General features: G+C 42.5%; 1 protein-coding gene across 2 annotated transcripts in view; it reads left to right on the plus strand.

Annotated features, from left to right (window-relative positions):
• Positions 1-20,755, plus strand: part of LOC121576678 (solute carrier family 66 member 2) — an 87,552-nt gene extending 66,797 nt beyond the window's left edge. For both annotated transcript variants that reach the window (XM_041890032.2, XM_041890033.1), the window contains exon 5: positions 20,179-20,755. In XM_041890032.2, the coding sequence (XP_041745966.1) occupies positions 20,179-20,353 (175 nt within the window). In that variant the 3' untranslated portion in view covers positions 20,354-20,755. The remainder of the gene's footprint in view (positions 1-20,178) is intronic.
• The last annotated feature ends 295 nt before the right edge of the window (positions 20,756-21,050 follow it).

The following is a 21,050-nucleotide window of genomic DNA, read 5'->3' on the forward strand; positions in this document are numbered from 1 at the left end:
GGCTTTTATCAAGGAGTGGCTTCCGTCTGGCCGCTCTACCATAAAGGCCTGATTGGTGGAGTGCTGCTGAGATGGTTGTCCTTCTGGAAGGTTCTCCCATCTCCACAGAGGAACTCTGGAGCTCAGTCAGACTGACCATCGGGTTCTTGGTCACCTCCCTGACCAAAGCCCTTCTCCCCCGATTGCTCAGTTTGGCTGGGCAGCCAGCTCTAGGAAGAGTCTTGGTGGTTCCAAATGTCTTCCATTTAAGAATGATGGAGGCCACTGTGTTCTTGGGGACCTTCAATGCTGCAGACATTTTTTGGTACCCTTCCCCAGATCTGTTCCTCAACACAATCCTGTCTCGGAGCTCTACGGACAATTCCTTCAACCTTATGGCTTGGTTTTTGCTCTGACATGCTCTGTCAACTGGGGGACCTTATATAGACAGGTGTGTGCCTTTCCAAATCATGTCCAATCAATTAAATTGACCACAGGTCGACTCCAATCAAGTTGTCGAAACATCTCAAGGATGATCAGTGGAAACAGGATGCACCTGAGCTCAATTGCGAGTCTCATTGCAAAAAATAATTTTATAAATTTTAGAATAAGACTGTAACGTAACAAAATGTGGAAAAGGTCAAGGTGTCTGAATACTTTCTGAATGCACTGTATACAAAGAAATGTCAATTGAAAAAAGGTCAAACGAAATGAAGTGGAGCTAGTTTGCAGTCTTTCCAGCTTCAGTTTGAAGTGATTGTGTTAGCTTTGTTGTTGGCTAGCTCCTCACAAGTGTGTTCTGATGAGTGAGCACATTTTCTATGCCAGGCGAAACCGCGCCTCATTAGCTCATTGTTATGGATGTATCCAAATAAATGTCACTAGAAAACAGCTTAAACAAATGCAAATGCAGCTACTTTGCTGTTATTCTGGCTGCACTTTTTGGCTTGACTGTAAATTTGCCTTAGTTGGCTAGCTAGCAAGCAAGCAAGTGATAAGAACGTTGCCAGCCAGCATGGCAATGGAACATTTAGAACAAACGACTGGGTAGCGTCCATAGATACAGAACAAAAAGACTGAGCAACCGAACCGATAGAACGAAAGACAAGCCGGCTTGGGTAGCAACCCTAGATTTGTGTCGGGGCTATATCTTGTGGAAGGATTAAATAGTATGAATAAATTCATAAAAATAATGTTTTTAATGAAAATATGTCAATCATTATTTTAATATGTTGGTAACTCATTGGTAACTCGACTTCGTCTCGGGCCTAACAACACCCGTGCCAATATATCCTCCAAACACCAGCTTCTCGGGCATTATCACTTAAATAGAAAAATCTGTTGGGAAATGAATATTTGAGTTTCAAATACTAAATATTTAATGAATGTGAGTATATTATGGTGATTTAAATGATTCACTTTCCTACTAACTTTCTAAAAGTTGACGGTGCCAAAATCTTGCTAATCCATAATAACTATGACTTACTGTGAGATATGTTTTCCATGTATCACGGCTCAGGATAAGACCCAGATGCAGACACATGAGGCGGATAGTACGAGTCTCAGAGTTTATTATAGTACAAGGGGCAGGCAATCGGTAGGTCAAGGCAGGCAAAGAGTCGTAATCCAAATCAGAGTCAGGCAGGTACAGGACGGCAGGCAGGATCAGGGTCAGGACAGGCAGAAAGGTCAGAACTGGGAAGACTAGAAAAAGCAAAAACTAGAGCACTGGAAACATGGGAACACATTGGTAGGACTTGACGAGACAAGACGAACTGGCAACAGACAAACAGAAAACGCGGGTATAAATACACATGAGGTAATGGGAGACACCTGGTGGGGGTTGGAGACAATCACAAGACAGGTGAAACAGATCAGGGTGTGACACCATGCATATACGTTCGAACAAAGAACACCATCACAAATAGTGTTTCACCATTTATTGAGCACGGAGACAAATAGCAAAGGTGTCTCAGGCAGTATTTGAAGTATCTAAATATAATGTAACCTACCAATCAATGTATATCAAGTGTCGTGGAGGGCACAATCTTACAATGTTGCAGTCCAGAAATGAGAGCTTTACCATCTACAGTGGGGGGGGAAAGTATTTAGTCAGCCACCAATTGTGCAAGTTCTCCCACTTAAAAAGATGAGAGAGGCCTGTAATTTTCATCATAGGTACACGTCAACTATGACAGACAAAATGAGATTTTTTTTCTCCAGAAAATCACATTGTAGGATTTTTAATGAATTTATTTGCAAATTATGGTGGAAAATAAGTAACAATCACATTCCTCAGTAACATGTGAGTCAACCAAACTTTTAAACTCCTCCAAGGAAACAAGATCCTGGAGTTTCAAGCTGGTCTGGAGAGAATTCCAAGACCACGGAGCTGAATAGCGAAAACACTTTTTGCCTTGATCCGTAACTGGTATTTATTTAATGACCTTATCAATAAAGAACAGAGATAAAGTGGCAGTTTTCCCAAAATATAGATCATAGTATACCAATATTTAAGCCTATGTAGTCAACAAAGACCAGCCAACAGCACTATAGAGATCACAGTGGTGTGTCAGACGCTTTTGCTTGGTAATAATCCTAAGAGCTGTATGATACATGGAATAAAGTGCCTTCAGGGTAGTTCTTGAGGTCTGCATATAAATGACAACACAGTAGTCCAAGACAGAAAGGAATGAACACCGTACCAGCTCTTTTCTGGCCTCCAAAGAAAAACAAGCCTTATGCCGGTAATAAAAACCACAGCTCTATGGCACACCTGAGTGCAGCTCTATGATGTCAGACTTACAACCATCTGCCTTAACACACTGGGTTATATTTGACAGGTAGTTAACAAACCACTCTAGAGCATGACCAGTAATCCCAATACAATTCAGTATCTGCACCAATACAGTATGGTCCACAGTGTCAAATGCCTTTGACAAATCTATGAACAGAGATACAGTACACAATGCAACTTCTTATCCAGAGCACAGTGAATATCATCCAAAACCTTCAATGTTGCTGTAACAGTGCTGTGGCTTGACCTGAAACCTGATTGCATACCACTCAAAATATTGTTTACCTGGAGGTAGGCCTTAAGCTGCTTATTGACTAGGGACTCCAATACTTTTGACAATTTTCACCGATAGTTATTCAGTAGAGTGGGCTCACCTCCTTTCAAAAGAGGTATTGACAAATGCTGATTTCCACAACTTGGGGATTTCATTACATTTTAGGGTGTTAAAAATGCAATGTCTGCAGCTAATTTTAATAGGCGGGGTTTATACCATCAGTGCCAGGGGATTTTTTTTAAATAAATTGCTTTCAGGGCTCTACACACCTCTGAGACAGAGAAGGGTGAGAAGGAGAACCTGGAGAAGGAGTGGACAGGGGTATCAGGTAACACTCACTGGACTCTCGCCACACACTCACACATACTACACTGATACTCCAACATGCACACACATGCACACACACACACACACACACACATGCATATTGACGTCAAACACTCACACATACATACATTCACATTCCTTCACAGTCTTCACATATGCTGCTGCTACTCTCTGTTTATTATCTATACATAGTCACTTTACCCCTACCTACATGTACATAATACCTCCATTACCTCGACTAACCTGTACCCCTGCACATTGACTCGGTACTGGTACCCCTTGTATATAGCCTTGTTATTCTTATTTTATTGTGTTACTATTTTTCCTTTAGTTTATTTAGCACATTTTTCTTACTTACTTTTTAAAAACTCTGCATTGTTGGTTAAGGGCTCATAAGTAAGCATTTCACAGTAAGGTCTACACCTGTGACAAATAACATTTGATAATATTTCACATGGGGCTAATTTTGAACTTTAACCCTATCAATAGTTCAGAGTAGAGATTTCTCGGTTGCCACCTGTGAGTCTACCAGCAATTGTTTAGGAAACTGTGCATCTTTTTTGCATTCTAAACCTTTCACTACTTGCCAAAATTTTGAAGGATTATTCAGATTATCAGCAGTATATTTGAGGTAGTGGTCTGCTTTCGGGTCATAGCCACACCCTGATTCCGAAGGCGTTTAAAAGCCATCCTATCATCAGCCGAATCAGACCTTCTTGCTTTAGCCCACACAGCATTCAATTTTTCTTATGATTCCAGCTAGTTCATCTGAGAACCAAGGGTTGTCTCTGCCCTTAATTCTGTATTGTTTAAAAGGGACTGCTTGTTGCATACATCCTGGAATACTTTGTGGAAGTAAGAAAAGGCTAATTCAACATCAGGAATGAATTCAAATCTATTCCAGGCAATGTTAAAAACATAATGTAAAAAACCCTGAATCTTTTCATGGTGATATGTGGAGGTAATTTAGGAAATGTACCATCCCTTACACAGGCAACTGCACAGTGATCACTTATATCATTTGCAAAAACACCAGAAGCATTAGAACGATGAGGAGTGTTGGTTAAATGAGGTCTAGGTTCAAGTCACCCATAAGCACGAATTCAGATTTGACATTGGATTGTATTTTTGAATTATTATCACAGAATGCCAGCAATAGCAGATGGGGGTCTTTAACAATAGGAGACAACAAGATTCAAGGATGCAGAGAGATTTATATTCAAAGACAGATATTCAAATTGGGCTTGGTAACAGAAGTCAGAATGGTCACCGAGAACTTGTCTTTTATGTATATAGCAACACCACCACCCTTAGATTTGTGATCTATCCGAAAAACGTTGTAACCATCAATGCCAATGTCTTTGTCAGTGATAGATTTTTTTGCCAGGTTTCAGAAAGCATAAATACATCTGGGTGTGCGGTTTTTATCCAAATATTCTCAAAATCAAGATTCAGAAGAAGACTTCTTACATTTATGTGCAGAAACGTCAGACCATTTTGACTTTTCAATTCAGATGGGGTAGAAATGTCAGGATCTGGGTTAGATTGCACATTTCCTGACAGTAAAAGCAGCAAATAATGGCAAGTCTAGATGGGATTTTACAGCATTTGGATTCACAAACAGTACTAGAACCATAGTCCAGAGGAACCAGAGTCTTTAACACAATGTATTTCAAAAGGTGCGTACAGTCCAGAGACATGGTTATGTACCGAAAGAACAATCCAGACATGTAAACGCAAGCGTGCGGTTTCTCCCATGTCGAATGGGGAAAACATGTAGAGTTCTCCAGTGCAATAGCGGGGCAAGGGTATGTTTCCTCCCTGGACGCAACATGGGAAAAACACTCAAAGTTCTCCGCATTTAAGAGGTATCGGGCCCTAAATGCATTATCCTCAGTGTAAGATTCAAGGGTAGAAAATAGCAACAGGAATATGTTTGTTTATAACAGGCCTATGAGGTTGCACACTAATCACAAATAGGCCTAAGCTACATTACATAAACTACAATAAAATAACAATAAAGTCCAAGTATTAAAAATCAAAATTCATACAAGTTCCAGAGTAAAGGTCCACACGATCAATAATGACAAACCAATAATGACAAACCTCCTGGCATTGACAACTTAGATGGAAAGCTACTGAAGAATGTAGCTGACTCTATATCCACTCCTATCTGTCATATCTTTAATCTGAGCCTAGAGGAAAGTCTTCGTCCTCAGGCCTGGAGGGAAGCCAAAGTCATTCCGCTACCCAAGAGTGGTAAAGCGGCCTTTACTGGTTCTAACAGCAGACCTATCAGCTTGCTGCCAGCTCTTAGCAAACTGTTGGAAAAAAATGTGTTTGTATACAATGCTATTTCTCTGTAAACAAATTAACAACAGACTTTCAGCATGCTTATAGAGAAGGGCACTCAACATGTACTGCACTGACACAAATGACTGATGATTGGTTGAAATAAATTGACAATAAGAAGATTGTGGGAGCTGTACTGTTAGATCTCAGTGCAGCCTTTGATATTATTGACCATAACCTGTTGTTGAGAAAACGTATGTGTTATGACTTTTTAACCTCTGCCATATCGTGGATTCAGAGCTATCTATCTAATAAAATTCTGAGGGTTTTCTTTCATGGAAGCTTCTCTAATGTCAAACATGTAAAGTGTGGTGTACTGCAGGGCAGCTCTCGACTCTATTTTTTACCAATGACCTGCCACTGGCATTTAAAAAAGCCTGTGTGTCCATGTATGCTGATGATTCAACCATATATGCATCAGCAACCACAGTTAACAAAGTCACTGAAACCCTTAACAAAGAGTCTGTTTTGGAATGGGTGACCAGTAATAAACTGGTCCTGAACATCTCTAAAACTAAGAGCATTGTATTTGGTACAAATCATTCCCTTAGTTCTAGACCTCAGCTGAATCTGGTAATGAATGGTGTGGCTGTTGAACAAGTTGAGGAGACTAAATTACTTGGTGTTACCTTAGATTGTAAACTGTGTTGGTCAAAACATATAGATTAAATGGTTGTAAAGATGGGGAGAGGTCTGTCCGTAATAAAGAGATGCTCAGCTTTTTTGACACCACACTCCACAAAGCAAGTCCAGCAGGCTCTAGTTTGATCTTATTTTGATTATTGTCCAGTTATATGGCCCAGTGCTGCAAGGAAAGACCTAGTTAAGCTGCAGCTGGCCCAGAACAGAGAGGCACGTCTTGCTCTTCATTGGAATCAGAGGGCAAATATTAATACTATGCATGTCAGTCTCTCTTGGCTGAGAGTTGAGGAAAGACTGACTGCGTCACTTCTTGTTTTTATAAGAAACATGAATGTGTTAGAAATTCCAGATTGTTTGCATAGTCAACTTCCACACAGCACTGACACACACACACACCCCACCAGACATGCCACCAGGGGTCTTTTCACAGTCCCCAGGCCCAGAATAAATTCAAGGAAACGTACAGTATTATACAGAGCCATGAGTGCATGGAACTCCCTTCCATCTTATGTAGCACAAGTGAACAGCAAACCTGGTTTAGAATAACAAATAAAGCAACACCTCACTGCACATCGCCTCTCCTCCATGTGACCTACTTGTTGTGTGTATGTACTGACATAAATGTGTAACTGATAGATTTTAAATGTATATCAATTGTAAAGTATTTTGTCTTTTTCGTTATGTGTCGGACCCCAGTAAGATTATCTGTTGCCATTGGCGTCGGCTAATGGGGATCCTAATAACTAAACAAATTTAACAATCCACAGGCTAAAGATAACATTTGGATCAGAGACCGCGGTGTGTGCGTGTAAATGTGTGCTGAAGGTGAGCGAAGCTCAGGGAAGAAGGGGGCAATTGGCAGCGGTACCTGTACCAGACGGGGGGAGCAGGCCTGGGTAGTCGGTATCAAAGTCAGCAGGCTGAAAGGTGAGGGCCAAGCAGTGCAGCATGCCACGGGAGTAACCTAGGTACCACACCCGCTTGGGAGATGCTTGTGTGGGAGGCTGGGTATGAGAGGAGGCTTTCAACCAGATGGACAATCTTTTATATAGCCAAGTAACTTGTTTACTATATTTTAAAAAATACTGTTGTATTTGGAATGATTATAACAAAAAAACACTTGCAAACAAACAAACAGAAGTGCATGAGACACACGGGTTCAGCTGCCGTCTTGGTAGGAATGTTTGGATACCGGCACGATTGTAAGTAACTCTAAAATGCACTAGACTGTTTAAGACAAAATCCACAAAGAAAAGACATCAGGCAAATGCATATGTGTTCCCAATGTCTAAATCGTGACGGCAGGGCTAGTTCAAAGTGCAGTAGGATGGTTCTCCTCTCAGGTGAGTAAATCAGCCCATACTTGGTGAATAGCACTAGGCTGATCTCTGCGAGCAGGACACAGGAGAGCTGAATAGATCATGTGAGACAAAACTGATAGACAAGAATGAATGAAAGAAATCATCACAGCAAAGGAATGTCGTTTGTGAGCTGGAAAATTAACATCCTGACAGTCTGAGGCAGGGTGCTCTGCAATCATCCTACTCCAACTATTGACAGGTATAATGTGGCATTTCTTATTTGTCAGTATGAATTAAATTAGTGGGTCCTGCCTTGATGACTGTATTAGATTTACACTACTTGTCCTATAGAGTTTTGTAGTCTTAAATTTTTACTTGGAATAAATTGATAGCTAAAATGCTTTTTGTCCCGGAATGACATGCTAGCTAGTGATAAAGCTATCTGCTACTGCTAGCTAGCAACATACCTACTTATTGTAACTAGATAGCTACAGTGGGGAAAAAAGGTATTTAGTCAGCCACCAATTGTGCAAGTTCTCCCACTTAAAAAGATGAGAGAGGCCTGTAATTTTCATCATAGGTACACGTCAACTATGACAGACAAATTGAGGAAAAAAATCCAGAAAATCACTTTGTAGGATTTTTAATGAATTTATTTGCAAATTATGGTGGAAAATAAGTATTTGGTCACCTACAAACAAGCAAGATTTCTGGCTCTCACAGACCTGTAACTTCTTCTTTAAGAGGCTCCTCTGTCCTCCACTCGTTACCTGTATTAATGGCACCTGTTTGAACTTGTTATCAGTATAAAAGACACCTGTCCACAACCTCAAAAAGTCACACTCCAAACTCCACTATGGGCAAGACCAAAGAGCTGTCAAAGGACACCAGAAACAAAATTGTAGACCTGCACTAGGCTGGGAAGACTGAATCTGCAATAGGTAAGCAGCTTGGTTTGAAGAAATCAACTGTGGGAGCAATTATTAGGAAATGGAAGACATACAAGACCACTGATAATCTCCCTCGATCTGGGGCTCCACGCAAGATCTCACCCCGTGGGGTCAAAATGATCACAAGAACGGTGAGCAAAATCCCAGAACCACACGGGGGACCTAGTGAATGACCTGCAGAGTGCTGGGACTAAAGTAACAAAGCCTACCATCAGTAACACACTATGCCGCCAGGGACTCAAATCCTGCAGTGCCAGACGTGTCCCCCTGCTTAAGCCAGTACATGTCCAGGCCCGTCTGAAGTTTGCTAGAGTGCATTTGGATGATCCAGAAGAGGATTGGGAGAATGTCATATGGTCAGATGAAACCAAAATAGAAGTTTTTGGTAAAAACTCAACTCCGTCGTGTTTGGAGGACAAAGAATGCTGAGTTGCATCCAAAGAACACCATACCTACTGTGAAGCATGGGGGTGGAAACATCATGCTTTGGGCCTGTTTTTCTGCAAAGGGACCAGGACGACTGATCCGTGTAAAGGAAAGAATGAATGGGGCCATGTATCGTGAGATTTTGAGTGAAAACCTCCTTCCATCAGCAAGGGCATTGAAGATGAAGCGTGGCTGGGTCTTTCAGCATGACAATGATCCCAAACACACCGCCCGGGCAACGAAGGAGTGGCTTCGTAAGAAGCATTTCAAGGTCCTGGAGTGGCCTAGCCAGTCTCCAGATCTCAACCCCATAGAAAATCTTTGGAGGGAGTTGAAAGTCTGTGTTGCCCAGCGACAGCCCCAAAACATCACTGCTCTAGAGGTGATCTGCATGGAGGAATGGGCCAAAATACCAGTAACAGTGTGTGAAAACCTTGTGAAGACTTACAGAAAACATTTGACCTGTGTCATTGCCAACAAAGGGTATATAACAAAGTATTGAGAAACTTTTGTTATTGACCAAATACTTATTTACCACCATAATTTACTAATAAATTCATTAAAAATCCTACAATGTGATTTTCTGGAATTGCTTTTCTCATTTTGTCTGTCATAGTTGACGTGTACCTATGATGAAAATTACAGGCCTCTCTCATCTTTTTAAGTGGGAGAACTTGCACAATTGGTGGCTGACTAAATACTTTTTTTCCCCACTGTAACTAGCAAGCTAGCTACATTACTAAGGTTGCTCCGTTCTAAGTTGGGAGTCATTTTACAGGTTTCATTGATGGTATCAGATTTCTATTATTAAATAAAAAATACTTTACCTGATAGCAGTTTGTCGGACGGAGATCTCTCTCTATAGCTGTCATCAGCTATCTACTACCTTAGGTATGGATAACGTGACGTGATCAACAGAAATAGTACCATGGATTGAACATGAGTTTTGATTGGTTTACAGTTTAGTACTAGGCGGCGTTTGCCTGTCCAGCTAGGGAACATAACAGTAAGTATTTCAAAACAAAATTGCAAGAATTGACGTTGCCAACAAACGGAAATGTGTTCAGAATAAATAAATATACACAATATGTTAAACCAGCTCCTCCCTCAACAGAGATCGATCATCTTTAAAACTAAAGCAGATAGCTTGCTACGGCTCACTGCCTAAAGTTCGGTAGCCAAAGTCTACGCCCCTTCGTCGGTGATTGGTCAACAGTACGGATTCTTCAATTAAGTGTTTGTCGTCATTCAACGACAGACGACTTGTTTTCATGCACTTTTTTCACTTGAGAAATACTGTACCAAACATCTTAGATGTAAAATTGCGTGACTAAGACATCAACATTAATGACAGATTTCTTGATTTATCCGCAGATTGATTTTGACTATTTTGAGGAAGTGTTACTGTATGTTGTTGCTACGGTGTCTCAAGAGGGACAAACAGTAATATTGTAGCTTTTTTCTCATTTTTCAAGCGAATGTCTTTTTAAGGGAGTATGTGAGGCACAGATGTTCGCTTCGCCTAGCCGAGATCTGCTAGGAGCAAACCGAACCTAGTATGCGGATGCCTTAATAGTATCCCACCCAGAATCCTCCACATGAGGTAAAGAGTGTTAATGTCTCCTCCTCTCCCTTTCCCTCTCTCCTCCTCTCTTTTCTCTCCTCTCCTCCCTCTCTTCTCTCCTCTCCTACTCTCCTCTTCTTCCCTTTCCCTCCTGTCCTTCCTTTCCTTTCTTCCACTCTCCTCCTCCACCTCTCATCCTCTCTCATCTGCTTTCCTCTCCTCTTCCCCTGTCAGTACAGTAAGTAGCTCAGAGGAGCCCTGATGCAGGGAGGAAGAGAAGAAGAGAAGAAGGGAGGAGAGTAGTGATGGGGGGCTGAGGGGATTGCTGGTCAGGTGGTCTAACTCCTCTGATGGTTCTGAGGAAGTTCAGGAGGAGTTCACTGTAAATGTCACTTTCTGCACTCTTAGTGTCATGAGAGAGTTGAGATGGATAGCAGAGGTGCTCTCTTTTTTCAATGTAAAAATGGAATGTAAAAATGTACTGAACGCAGCCCAGAAGTTAAATGGTGTGCTAGTGTGTGACAGCATGAGTTTAAGTGGAAGTGTGTTTTGTGCAGGAGATTGACGACCTTTAAAGTGGCATTTTGTCTCCATTCTGATGCGCTGCTGTTGGGGCTGCTCTTGTACAGATGTACAGATGACCTGCCCCTGTTAATTACCTCGTTAATGATGCATCCTCATTAATGATGTTTGCAGTCTCTTGAGCAAAGAAATTAGCAGAGGACTTGGGGCAGGCAGGAGAAAAAAAAGAGGGGGAAATGGTCAAAAGCAAACATTAAAGTGCTTGGGATTAGTGGGAGGGGTTCTGCTGGAGAGCTCTCTCTTGTGCAGTAGAGGACACATTCTGAAAAGTGCTTCAAACAGGAGTGTTTTAGTCAATCAAAAATACTGGACTTCCGTGTGGAATAGCAGCTCAGAGAGAGAGAACATCATGTCCATCTGTGAGCATAGCTCCCATTCCTTCTTTGTTCAAAAGTACATGTACATTCTTAGAAAAAAAGGTTATATCTAGAACCTAAAAGGGTTTTTCGGCTGTCCCCATAGGAGAACCTTTTAAAGAACCCTTGTTGGTTCCAGGTAGAACCCTTTTGGTTCCAAGTAGAATGCTTTTGGGTTCCATGTAGAACCCTTTCCACAGAGGGTTCTACATGGAACGCAAAATGGTTCTAACTGGAACCAAAAGGGGTTTTACCTGGAACCAAAATGGGGACAGCCGCAGAAACCTTTTGGAACCCTTTTTTCTGAGAGTGTACTGTAGCCTATTCACATATACAGTATGTCCGTAAAATGTGACTTGAATTGGTTATGGAGGACATTTGAGTCATCCTTTGTCCATTAATGCAGCAAGATATGAGTTTCTCCTCACATTCATACAACTAACTCTACAGTGCAGACTGACCTATGCTGACCTACTGAACACCTTATTATACAGTGAAAGTTTTCTTCCTGGTCTGTATACAAACTCACATCATATGCGTATGCTATAGATGTGTACACATACACATGCACTCATCCTTATTTCACCCCATACACACCTCATGTGAACATACACATGTACTCACCCTATACAGCTCTATAACAACCCCAGTGAGTGGCCAGTAGAAGCTGCAGCCTCACCTTGTCCTCACTGTACCCCAGTCATAATAATGTGTTCGTAGCATGTCACCGGGCTGTACCAATCGCCAAGGTTGTATTGTTCAGGGATAATAATGGATCATTCGTTACACTGGGATTCATGGGAAGACAGATGAGTTGACGTGGGCAAGGAGAGCTCAAGGATTGCTGAATGATAGCTCAAGGATAGCTCAAGGAGGACTCAAGGAGAGCTCAAGGAGAGCTCAAGGAATGCTAAAGGAGGCTTAAAGGAGAGCTCAAGGATAGCTAGAGTTTTTCTGTGCTGTGATAGGCCACTCTGACCTTAATGACGTGCTGGAGTTGTTCTCTGTGTTATCCTCAGAACGGACAGCTGACTGATAGTCCCACACCCATCCCCAGGCCTCTCCTGCTCTGCTCTCCTCTGCTCTGCCTGGCTCAAATGAAATGAATAAACTCATTTTTGCATAAATACGGGTGGGAGGAAAATGGCCTGAGGAAAGGGAGAGCGAGAGAGAGAGAGACAGCTCAAAGTCGTTGCTCCTGCATTTTCCAGCGTGTTTTTACAAAAAAAGATAGATTTAGAGTTAGATAAACTTAGTTTGTTTGGCAGGGACATATACAGGATGCTACCCTCCACAACATAACCTTCACTCCAAATCAAAACTCCAAACCTACAACCTGATTTTGGACGGAATTACCTGGAATTACCTGGAAGGCTTTCTACTACCAAGGATTACTATTCCCAAGCTACAGTATACAACATATGCTCTGGCAAACAAACAGAAACCTGAAAACACCATCCAACCTGGAACTGAGTGAGTAATGTTTAGTCAGAAGCTATTTTTTACTTTCAAAAGCCAAGAAGAAAAATAAATTACAATGATATATTTTACTTTATAAGGACTGAATGCTAAGGCTACCAAGCTTGCTAGGACAAAGAGATACAACTTCAATTAGCACTGACGTGTGAAGTGAGGGGTGTCAAAGCCCTTGAGCCCAACAATGGCAGGAGAGTCGCACAGTCTACCCCAAACGAATGGAGAGGCCTTAGAAGCACCCTCCCGCTGTTCAGAGGTAATTCAAATACAGTTCCCTCTGTATGTAAAGAATGATAAAACACAAAAAGAGTACAAAATGAAGCTCCTTATGGAAAATCAAGAGACACTTTTTGCTGACTTTTATAAAAATGGGAACATAAGCAACCTTATCTTCCACACAGACCATCCCCTGGCATGGCACAGTGCTATATTAGCACACTACCCCTCTGTTAAGAGGGGGGGTGTTAGCGATGGGTGGAAACTCAGGATACTAGACAACGAGGACTCTGGAACAGTATTGGTACAGGGCAACCCCAAACGGATAAATTCACCCAGCTGGAGGTAAGGCAGGTGGAGCTGGAACAGCAGGTGATTACACTCCAGTCAGCACAGACCCAGACAACAGTCCAGCACAACAACACCACCTTAACTAGATCTGGAGAGCTGGAGGTGGAGAGAGACATATCTGCACTCTGGACTGTAGTGAGACAACATCAACAGGAGAAAGAGCAGGAGCAGGAGAAGAACAGAGCACTAGAGGAGAGGATCGTAGTGCTGGAGGTGAAGATGAAAACAATGACGGGTGACAGAGAACAACCCGTTAGAGAGCTGGCCACACCCGCAGAGAAGCCAGCAGAACAGCCCACCTCAGATCCTGACCAAAGTCTCGACACCGCAGCAGAACAGTACACCCTAGACCCTGACCATAGCCTCGACATCACAGCCGAACAAACAAATGAAGAACCCCAAGCCCAGGGGATCCCAACCCCCTTTAAGCCCCCCGTCAGCCACCCTGATAGCCCTCCTGACGACCCCCCCACACCCACTGAGGACATACACAAGCCACATATTGTACTCCTTATGGACTCAAACGGGAAATACATACAAGAAAATAAACTTTTTCCCAAACACACAGTGTCTAAACTCTGGTGTCCAAACACCCAGTGCGCCCTAGACCTTCTGTCTGAGGACCAACTAGGATCACCCAGCCACATAATAATACACACAGGCACAAACGACCTGAGAACAAAGCAAAGCAGGAAACGGTGGCCACAGCACTCAAGGGAGTGAAAGAAGCGTATTCTACTTTCCCCAATGCACAACTGGTTACCTCAACCCTGCTACCACGAAAAGACTTCCACCCTGCTACCATACAGCAGGTAAACGCAAGTATTTCCTGTGACTGTGCCTCAAAACCAAATGTCTACCTGGCCCACCACTCCACGCTGGACTTGAACAGCCTTTACGACCAGGTCCACCTATAGAAGGATATCGCCCTCAACCGCAGACCCAACACCTCACACAGGAGCAACAGATCAACAGACACCCCGCCCAGACCAGCGAGACACTCTCCCAGACCTGCGGGATCCCCCCCAGACCTACACATAGAGGACCCCCGCCGAGAGGACCTACATCCAGACCACAGCACCACCAGCCACATCCACAGCACCACCCCCACCCCCACCCCAACCAATTAACACCCCCCCAAGTCAACCATGCCCACACCCCATTTAGGCCCCCTCAGATCAGACCTATGCCCCTCCTACCCACCCCATGCCCCCCACTCCCGCAAAGAGGGCCTCAACATGAAAGTCACACATACGCCAAGGCCTTGAGCAGGCAAACAGGTCCAACCCCCACTCTTACACTAGCACAGGCCAATGGCATGTACCAGATGCTCAGCAGGCTCTGCTCACACTTACTGGCCTGAGGCCAAACCATACGACCAACAACATTAGACACTTTATGGAACACAAAGCCTTCACTATCTCATCCTGGAATATCCAAGGCCCCATCTGCCTTTGGCCTAAAGAGCAGGAACCTGGACTTCACCAAAGAAATCGGAAATACAGACATTGTCATCCTACAAGAAACATGGTATAGAGGAGATGGACCCACTGGTTGCCCTCTAGGTTACAGAGAGCTGGTAGTCCCATCCACCAAACTACCAGATGTGAAACAGGGAAGAGACTCAGGGGGTATGCTACTTTGGTATAGAGCAGACCTAACTCACTCTATTAAATTAATCAAAACAGGAACCTTTTACATTTGGCTAGAAATTCAAAAGGAAATTATCTCAACAGAGAAAAATGTCCTCCTATGTGCTACCTACAGTGAGGGAAAAAAGTATTTGATCCCCTGCTGATTTTGTACGTTTGCCCACTGACAAAGACATGATCAGTCTATAATTTTAATGGTATGTTTATTTGAACAGTGAGAGACAGAATACATTTGTAAAAATCCAGAAAAAATGCATGTCAAAAATGTTAGAAATTGATTTGCATTTTAATGAGGGAAATAGGTATTTGACCCCTCTGCAAAACATGACTTAGTACTTGGTGGTAAAACCCTTGTTGGCAATCACAGAGGTCAGACGTTTCTTGTAGTTGGCCACCAGGTTTGCACACATCTCAGGAGGGATTTTGTTCCACTCCTCTTTGCAGATCTTCTCCAAGTCATTAAGGTTTCAAGGCTGACATTTGGCAACTCAAACCTTCAGCTCCCTCCACAGATTTTCTATGGGATTAAGGTCTGGAGACTGGCTAGGCCACTCCAGGACCTTAATGTGCTTCTTCTTGAGCCACTCCTTTGTTGCCTTGGCCGTGTGTTTTGGGTCATTGTCATGCCGGAATATCCATCCACGACCCATTTTCAATGCCCTGGCTGAGGGAAGAAGGTTCTCCCCTTAGCAGAAAAACGCCCCCAAAGCATAATGTTTCCACCTTCATGTTTGACGGTGGGGATGGTGTTCTTGGGGTCATAGGCAGCATTCCTCCTCCTCCAAACACGGCGAGTTGAGTTGAGCTCAATTTTGGTCTCATCTGACCACAACACTTTCACCCAGTTCTCCTCTGAAACATTCAGATGTTCATTGGCAAACTTCAGACGGCCCTGTATATGTGCTTTCTTGAGCAGGGGGACCTTGCGGGTACTGCAGGATTTCAGTCCTTCACGGCGTAGTGTGTTACCAATTGTTTTCTTGGTGACTATGGTCCCAGCTGCCTTGAGATCATTGACAAGATCCTCCCGTGTAGCTCTGGGCTGATTCCTCACCGTTCTCATGATCATTGCAACTCCACGAGGTGAGATCTTGCATGGAGCCCCAGGCCGAGGGAGATTGACAGTTATTTTGTGTTTCTTCCAGTTGCGAATAATCGCACCAACTGTTGTCACCTTCTCACCAAGCTGCTTGGCGATGGTCTTGTAGCCCATTCCAGCCTTGTGTAGGTCTACAATCTTGTCCCTGACATCCTTGGAGAGCTCTTTGGTCGTGGCCATGGTGGAGAGTTTGGAATCTGATTGATTTATTGCTTCTGTGGACAGGTGTCTTTTATACAGGTAACAAGCTGAGATTAGGAGCAATCCCTTTAAGAGTGTGCTCCTGATCTCAGCTCGTTACCTGTATAAAAGACACCTGGGAGCCAGAAATCTTTCTTATTGAGAGCGGGCCAAATACTTATTTCCCTCATTAAAATGCAAATCAATTTATAAAATTTTTGACATTAGTTGTTCTCGATTTTTGTTGTTGTTATTCTGTCTCTCACTGTTCAAATAAACCTACCATTAAAATTATAGACTGATCATTTCTTTGTCAGTGGGCAAATGTACAAAATCAGCAGGGGGTCAAATATTTTTTCCCTCACTGTATATCCCCCCACTAGAATCCCCATACTGTAATGAAGACAGCTTCTCCATCCTGGAGGGGGAAATCAACAATTTCCAGATGCAGGGACATGTACTAGTCTGTGGCAACCTAAATGCCAGAACTGGACAAGAACCTGACACCCTCAGCACACAGGGGGACAAACACCTACCTGGAGGTGACAGCATTCCCTCCCCCATATGCCCCCCTAGGCACAACTATGATAACATAACCAATAAAAATGGGTCACAACTCCTGCAGCTCTGTCACACGCCGGGTATGTACATAGTCAATGGTAGGCTTCGAGGGGACTCCTATGGTAGGTACACCTATAGCTCATCTCTTGGCAGTAGTACTGTAGACTACTTTATCACTGACCTCAACCCAGAGTCTCTCAGAGCGTTCATAGTCAGCCCACTGACACCCCTATCAGACCACAGCAAAATCACAGTCTTCTTGAACAGAGAAATACTCAATCATGAGGCATCAAAGCCAAAGGAACTGAATAATATTAAGAAATGCTATAGATGGAAGGAAAGTAGTGTCGAAACCTACCAAAAAACAATTAGGCAACAACAAATTCAATCCCTTTTAGACAACTTCCTGGACAAAACGTTCCACTGTAATAGTGAAGGTGTAAACTTGGCAGTAGAAAACCTAATCAGTATATTTGACCTCTCAGCTTCCCTATCAAATCTAAAAATCTCTAACAAAAAAACGAAGAAATGTAACAACAATGACAAAGGGTTTGATGAAGAATGCAAAAACCTAAGAAAGAAATTGAGAAACCTATCCAACCAAAAACATAGAGACCCAGAAAACCTGAGCCTACGACTTCACTATGGTGAATCACTAAAACAATACAGAAATACACTACTGAAAAAGAAGGAACAGCATGTCAGAAATCAGCTCAACGTAATAGACTCTAAACACTTCGGGGAAAATTGGAAAACACTAAACAAACAACAACACGAAGAACTATCTATCCAAAACGGAGATGTATGGGTAAACCACTTCTACAATATTTTTGGCCCTATAACAAAGAACAAACAGCAAAAAAATATACATTATCAAATGCAAATCTTAGAATCAACTATTGAAGACTACCAGAACCCACTGGATTCTCCAATTACATTGAATGAACTACAGGACAAAATACAAACCCTCCAACCCAAAAAGGCCTGTGGTGTTGATGGTATCCTCAATGAAATGATAAAATATACAGACCACAAATTCCAATTGGCTATACTTAAACTCTTTAACATCGTCCTTAGCTCTGGCATCTTCCCCAATATTTGGAACCAAGGACTGATCACTCCAATCCACAAAAGTGGAGACAAATTTGACCCCAATAACTACCCTGGGATATGCGTCAACAGCAACCTTGGGAAAATCCTCTGCATTATCATTAACAGCAGACTAGTTCATTTCCTCAGTGAAAACAATGTACTGAGCAAATGTCAAATTGGCTTTTTACCAAATTACCGTATGACAAACCACATATTCACCCTGCACACCCTAATTGACAAACAAACAAACCAAAACAAAGGCAAAGTCTTCTCATGCTTAGTTGATTTAAAAAAAGCTTTTCACTCAATTTGGCATGAGGATCTGCTATACAAATTGATGGAAAGTGGTGTTGGGGGGAAAACATACAACATTATAAAATCCATGGACACAAACAAGAAGTGCGCGGTTAAAATTGGCAAAAAACACACACATTTCTTTCCACAGGGCCGTGGGGTGAGACAGGGATGCAGTTTAAGCCCCACCCTCTTCAACATATATATAAACGAATTGGCGAGGGCACTAGAACAGTCTGCAGCACCCGGCCTCATGATCTGGTGCTTCTGTCACCAACCAAGGAGGGCCTACAGCAGCACGTAGATCTTCTGCACAGATTCTGTCAGACCTGTGCCCTGACAGTAAATCTCAGTAAGACAAAAATAAAGATGTTCCAAAAAAGGTCCAGTTGCCAGGACCACAAATACAAATTCCGTCTAGACACCGTTGTCCTAGAGCACACAAAAAACTATACATACCTTGGCCTAAACATCAGCGCCACAGGTAACATCCACAAAGCTGTGAACGATCTGAGAGACAAGGCAAGAAGGGCCTTCTATGCCATCAAAAAGAACATCAAATTTGACATACCAATTAGGATCTGGCTAAAAATACTTGAATCAGTTATAGAACCCATTGCTCTTTATGGTTGTGAGGTCTGGGGTCCGCTCACCAACCAAGAATTCACAAAATGGGACAAACACCAAATTGAGACTCTGCATGCAGAATTCTGCAAAAATATCCTCTGTGTACAACACAAAACACCAAATAATGCATGCAGAGCAGAATTAGGCCGATACCCCACTAATTTTCAAAATCCAGAAAAAAGCCGCTAAATTCTATAACCACTTAAAAGGAAGCGATTCCCAAACCTTCCATAACAAAGCCATCACCTACAGAGAGATTAACTTGTAGAACAGTCCCCTAAGCAAGCTGGTCCTGGGGCTCTGTTCACAAACACAAACAGACCCCACAGAGCCCCAGGACAACAACACAGTTAGACCCAACCAAATCATGAGAAAACAAAAAGAGAATGACTTGACACATTGGAAAGAATTAACAAAAAAACAGAGCAAACTAGAATGCTATTTGGCCCTAAACAGAGAGTACACAGTGGCAGAATACCTGACCACTGTGACTGACCCAAACTTAAGGAAAGCTTTGACTATGTACAGACTCAGTGAGCATAGCCTTGCTATTGAGAAAGGCTGCCATAGGCAGCCATGGCTCTCAAGAGAAGACAGGCTATGTGCCCACTGCCCACAAAATGAGGTGGAAACTGAGCTGCACTTCCTAACCTCCTGCCAAATGACTGACCATATTAGAGACACATATTTCCCTCAGATTACACAGATCCACAAAGAACTCGAAAACAAACCCAATTTTGATAAACTCCCATATCTACTGGGTGAAATACCACAGTGTGCCATCACAGCAGCAAGATGTGTGACCTGTTGCCACAAGAAAAGGGCAAGCAGTGAAGAACAAACACCATTGTAAATACAACCCATATTTATATTTATTTATTTTCGCATTTGTACTTTAACTATTTACACATTGTTTCCGCACTGTATATATACATAATATGACATTTGAAAGGTCTTTATTCTTTTGGAACTTCTGAGTGTAATGTTTACTGTTCATTTTTATTGTTTATTTCACTGTCAAAAAGTGATTGAATTCATATGGATTTACCTCTTTCTCATTCCTTATCTCTCTTGTGTTAGTGTGAAGATGGTGCTGCTGTGGACTGCTGGAGACATCTTCAAGACGGCATTCTTTGTGATGAACGACAGCCCGTCCCAGTTCTGGGTGTGTGGGGCAGTCCAGATCCTTATCGACATAGCCATCCTGTTGCAGGTGCTTTACTACGGACAGGACATCGGAGTCAAACTGGGCTGAACCCTCATAACCTTCTCATACACCCATGCTCTTAATCAAAGACTCTTATACCTAAACTTGTGCCTTACCATGTTTTTTTAAATTGTTATATTAGATAGAGAATACCAGCAAGGTATATGTGTAAGTTTTACTCTTTGATGCTACTATATTTATTTGGCTTCATGGGTCATTTGTTGTGGTAGTTACTGAATGGTAGCAGAGCAGCCAGGCACTGTGTGTTTGTGTGCGTGTGTGTGTGTTTTTGCTTTTACTATCCTTGTGGGGTCCAGAAGTCCTAACAAGGATAGTAAAACAAAGACAATTCGGACAAGTGGGGACATTTTGTGTGTGTGGGTGACTCCTTCACTGTGTACCTCAGTGTGTTTCTAAGATGAAATATAGATATATGTATATGTTTGTCAATGTGTGTTGCCATGGGCATTTGTGACACTTAGGAGCAGGGCAAGGCCACACAATGTACACATTTCAGTATATCTACAGGAAGCATGGGCCACATTCATCTCTCTGAAACAGCATTTCTGGACAGTTGATATATGCTTTGTCTCACCATTACAGAGGGGTGGTTTCTACTCACCAGGAAGAACTGCCTATGACTCAGAGGGAAAGGATAAGGAACTGTATTGCAAAAACGTATACTTGGTATCACAGCTATCTAAATCAACAATTCTCCATTCCGTCTTATCACCCACATACAGTA

Source organism: Coregonus clupeaformis, chromosome 29, assembly GCF_020615455.1.
Source record: "Coregonus clupeaformis isolate EN_2021a chromosome 29, ASM2061545v1, whole genome shotgun sequence".
Lineage (NCBI taxonomy): Eukaryota > Metazoa > Chordata > Actinopteri > Salmoniformes > Salmonidae > Coregonus > Coregonus clupeaformis.